Consider the following 5,185-nt stretch of genomic DNA (forward strand, 5'->3'; position numbering starts at 1 on the left):
AAAAGAACAAATTGTGTTCTAGTATAATTGAACAAATTTTTATTTAATAAAATTTACTCAATAGTACTATTTTTTATTTAAAGTTATTTTTATTAAATACAAATAACAAAGAATAAAAAAGTAATTTAATTTTAATAAATCCCTCCCCTATAATGTAATGCATGCATTCACATTTGGTACATATTTTTGTGATTAAAATAATTAGGTAGTACTATATGGCACGGCATATGATATCATTCAAGAAAAACAATAGTCTATACACAACATACATGTGATTCGACCATATAATAATAATATATGGTTAACAAGATATGAAAAGAAAAGATAAAACAAAGTACACAAAGACGAATAACTAGCCGCCGTGAGCAGTTTTGATTCATGTTCTTCTACCCAACACACCCCTCCCTTTTTCCACCCTCCCCCATGCCAAACAGAGAGATTTATCAGAAACATCCAAAAGGCAAAAGGCATAGAGAACCGTGTTGTATTGTGTTATAGTCTTTAGAGAGAGAATCCCAACCCTTTCATTCAATTCAATTACTCAGTCCTATGAGAGAAGAGAATCCTTTAGCTACTGTCTCAATCTTCACAACGTTATCTCCTTGTAACTTTGGAACCAACAACAACAACAACATTAACACATGGTTTTATCCCTCTTAAACCAACACAACACTACTACTAGTACTATGTCTATGTCTATCATTCTCCACCTTAACTATTTCACTTATTCAAACTGAACTCAATATTCATCTTCTTCTTCTCCTCAATATGGCTACTACTGCTTGTGCTTTGTTCAATGGTGTTGGAGGAGGAAACACTGGTACCACTGATGAAACCAACAACAATAGTACCTCTAACTCAAGTAACATCAGCAGTGAAGATTTTCACAACATGCCTCAACAACAACCTCAACCTCATCACTCTGAAAGAAAGTTACTAAGAAAAAGAATGGCTTCTGAAATGGAACTTCAACTTCACAACACCAACACCAACAACGATTATCATAGATTTTCTCGTCGAACCAACAACAACACTTCCTCGTTGAACTGCTCTTTACCTGCAACAACACAAAAAGGTGTCACTACTACAACAACAACAACAACATTAGCCTCATCAGGTAATAACAATAATAACAACAACTATCATTATCATAATAATAATAGTAATATTAATATTAACAATAATAATAATATTAGTCAACATAACAACAACGTTGCTTTGTCACGAGATAACGTTGCTATTCAAAATTTCCCTACTGTGACCGTCACAACCAACTACTCCACTATGTTGCTACCTTCTTCTTGTTCTTCAAACCTCAACAATTCCTCTACCTCTGCTACAAACTACACTCATTATCAACAACAACAACAACCACTTTTAGAAGAACAAAACACTCTTCCTGCTATCTGTGGTTTCTCCGGTTTACCACTTTTTCCATCTCAAAACAACCAAACAAACCGAACAAACAACAACAGCAGCAACAGAAATAACACTACTAACGGTGTTGTTGATGTTGTTGGTTCTTCTCCTTCAATGGAAGAAACCTCGGCTACAACAAACTGGATTGACGGTATTTTGAAGGATCTTATTCATACTTCAAACAGTGTTTCCATTCCTCAGCTTATCAACAATGTTCGAGAGATAATATATCCTTGCAATCCAAATCTCGCTCTTGTTCTTGAACACAGGCTTCGTCTTCTCACAGAACCGAACACTTGTGTTCCAGAGAGAAAAAGAAACAACGCTGAAAATGTTTTAGCTGCTCCTAATGTTAATAACTCCTCGGGGAAACTCATGAACCGTGTTGATGATGTTGTTCAAACAAGTTTACATTTTTCCGACTCTTCAACTCTTCTGAATCAAAACCAACATCAAAACATGTTTCCCAATTGGAGTACTGGTGCTACTCAAATCAACAACAACCCTTTGGTTACTTTACCTTCGCAACCTCAAACCACACAGCAAGATCAACAACATCAACATCAACTTCAACAGCATCATCAAGAAGATCTTGCACCTGCACCAACAACAGCTACTACTTCTGCTGACATGGCACTTGCGAGAAAGAAGAAAGAGGAGATTAAAGAACAGAAGAAGAAAGATGAAGAAGGTTTACACCTTCTAACACTTCTTCTCCAATGTGCAGAAGCTGTATCAGCAGAGAATCTAGAACAAGCTAACAAGATGCTACTCGAGATTTCGCAGCTCTCGACGCCATTCGGCACATCAGCACAAAGAGTAGCAGCTTATTTCTCAGAAGCCATTTCAGCAAGACTAGTGAGTTCATGTTTAGGAATCTACGCAACACTTCCAGTTTCATCACACACACCACACAACCAAAAAGTTGCTTCAGCTTTTCAAGTCTTCAATGGAATAAGTCCATTTGTGAAATTCTCTCATTTCACTGCTAACCAAGCTATACAAGAAGCATTTGAAAGAGAAGAACGAGTTCACATCATAGATCTTGACATAATGCAAGGCTTACAATGGCCTGGTCTTTTTCACATCCTTGCTTCAAGACCAGGTGGACCACCTTATGTGAGACTCACTGGATTAGGTACTTCCATGGAAACACTTGAAGCCACTGGTAAACGTTTGTCTGACTTTGCTAACAAACTTGGTCTTCCTTTTGAGTTCTTTCCTGTTGCTGAGAAAGTCGGAAACATTGATGTTGAGAAGCTTAATGTGAGTAAATCAGAAGCTGTTGCTGTTCATTGGTTGCAACATTCTTTATATGATGTCACTGGATCAGATACAAACACTTTGTGGCTCTTGCAAAGGTTGGTACTAATAAAAGTTATAGTTTGTTACTCTTTTTCAATCTAGCTTGTTTTGTGTATATATTTTACATGATTTAGTGGTAGCTGATATGGAAAAACTACACTTTTTTCATGAAAGATTTCCCAAAACTTTACATGCTTCTTTTTTTACCTTTATAGACTATAGTGGATGCTCCACTTTATGTCTACCTTTTTCTCTTCAAAAGGTAAAATGGAAGCCATGATTATGTTTTTGCATAAATTAATAGATAGAAACAAAAAGAACTCATATGTTATCATGGTGATGTTTATAGTAAGTTTCTCATATGCTTCATTGGATTTGCTTTTTTTTGTGTGTTATCTTTTTAGGTTGGCACCTAAAGTGGTAACAGTAGTGGAGCAAGACCTGAGCAATGCAGGTTCATTCTTGGGAAGGTTTGTGGAGGCAATACATTACTACTCAGCACTATTTGACTCTCTTGGTTCAAGCTATGGTGAAGAGAGTGAGGAGAGACATGTGGTGGAGCAGCAGCTATTATCAAGAGAGATTCGTAATGTACTTGCGGTCGGAGGGCCGTCGAGAAGTGGCGAGATAAAGTTTCATAATTGGAGAGAAAAGCTTCAACAGTGTGGTTTTAGAGGTATCTCTTTGGCTGGTAATGCTGCTACTCAAGCTAGTCTTCTTCTTGGTATGTTCCCTTCTGAAGGGTATACTTTGGTTGAGGATAATGGTATTCTTAAACTTGGTTGGAAAGATCTTTGTTTGCTTACTGCTTCTGCTTGGAGACCACCTCCCTATCATCCCAACACTGTCATTCCTCATCATAACTAATAATCTCGACTAAATATGATAGTCGAGATTTGTAATTGCGTGACTGCAGATAATTTATTTTCATAACTAACTTCTGTTTAGTTATGAAAGTGAATTCTCAGCAGTCACTTGTCATTTGTTGTGATGATGAGATTGGATGGTTGAGATTGTTGTTGGCCTTTTGATTTTTCATATTCTAATGCTATGTAGCATCTCTATGTTGTTGTTCTAATTGAAATGTAAGAGATATTGTTAGGTGTTTTAGGAAGCATGTGATTTTTCTTGGTGCAAAATGTGTACGGCTTCAGTGATGACACAAAAGTAGTTAATAATAGAAGAGAGGGATTTGAAAATGGCTGAAGTGGTACACATTTAATGTGATATATTTTGTTTTATTAAGAGAATTCATGAGGATGCTACTGTGATATTTCTTACTTTTATGGATGGTACCAAATTATATATAGTTTTGTGTGTTGGTTATGTGGTGGCACAAATTCATTTTGAATGAATAGATTAGAAGTATGTTTGGTTATGGGAAAAATTAATTTTCTTTAATAGTGATTGGAAGATAAAGTGATTTAAATTTGATTAAATTTTTATTAAAGTGAATGAATAGATTAGAAGTATGTTTGGTTATGGGAAAAATTAATTTTCTTTAATAGTGATTGGAAGATAAAGTGATTTAAATTTGATTAAATTTTTATTAAAGTGAGTTGATTAATAAATTTTTGTGTTAAAATTATGTTTAGGTTAAAAATCACAAAACTTATTATCAAGTGGAATAGATTCTCAAAAATATAATCAATTATATTTGATGGCAATCAAATATGTCATAATAAAATTTTACACATCTAAAATTTATTTTAGATGCTCCAAATGTGTAATCAATCTTACATTGAATTAAATTCATAAATTATTTATATTGGATGCAAGATTGTTAAAGAGAGTCTTCAGATACTTATTTTTAGTGTGAAGAGTATATCTCTTAAGTATTGTTTTGCTTTCTCTCAAGCTATGTGAAGAGTATATCTCTTAAGTGTCATTTTATTAGAATACTTATATTAATTGTAGTTAATAATGTAGTTGAATAAAGTGAAAGTTAATAAATAGGGGTGTAGTAGTGGAAAATAATAATAAATGTTGCATTTGTATTGGAATAATTATTATGAGACATTTTTCATGAGAGCGGAGGGAGTGGTTGCTAAGTCGAAACCTATATATGCTTGGGTTCGATTGTTACTTCTTCCTTGTTGCACTTTACAAATAGTCAAATCTCAGAATAAAAGTTTTGGAATTAGAAATTCTTGAAATAACAATATATTTTGGAGTGCTCAACTACTTGGAAGGATTCAGTTGGTCTTGCCAAGCTAGTTGATAATGTGTTATGCACCTTTGAGCAAGATAATTTGGGTCGGTGGAGTTTATATTGAGGAGAAAGATGCAAAGATGAACTCTAAAGTCAAGCAATTTCTTTGCAGGGTTACAGATGACTATTTCACAACGATCGGGAAAGTGTTTGTGTCATTGGGAGTGCCCCCCTATAATGCACATACAATTAAATTTTTGGAGGCTAGACACTTGTACAAACCGCCTCTTTCCATGCCGGTCACATTTT

The 5,185-nt window shown here is 34.7% G+C and overlaps 1 protein-coding gene across 1 annotated transcript; it reads left to right on the plus strand.

Annotated features, from left to right (window-relative positions):
• Window positions 1-312: 312 nt before the first annotated feature.
• Window positions 313-3,923, plus strand: LOC131609514 (protein SCARECROW). Its single transcript, XM_058881223.1, has 2 exons — window positions 313-2,780; window positions 3,129-3,923. Exons 1-2 carry the CDS (start codon window positions 769-771, stop codon window positions 3,589-3,591), a joined length of 2,475 nt encoding a protein of 824 aa, XP_058737206.1. The 5' UTR covers window positions 313-768; the 3' UTR covers window positions 3,592-3,923.
• The last annotated feature ends 1,262 nt before the right edge of the window (window positions 3,924-5,185 follow it).

This window comes from Vicia villosa, linkage group LG6 (genome assembly GCF_029867415.1).
Source record: "Vicia villosa cultivar HV-30 ecotype Madison, WI linkage group LG6, Vvil1.0, whole genome shotgun sequence".
NCBI classification, from domain to species: domain Eukaryota; kingdom Viridiplantae; phylum Streptophyta; class Magnoliopsida; order Fabales; family Fabaceae; genus Vicia; species Vicia villosa.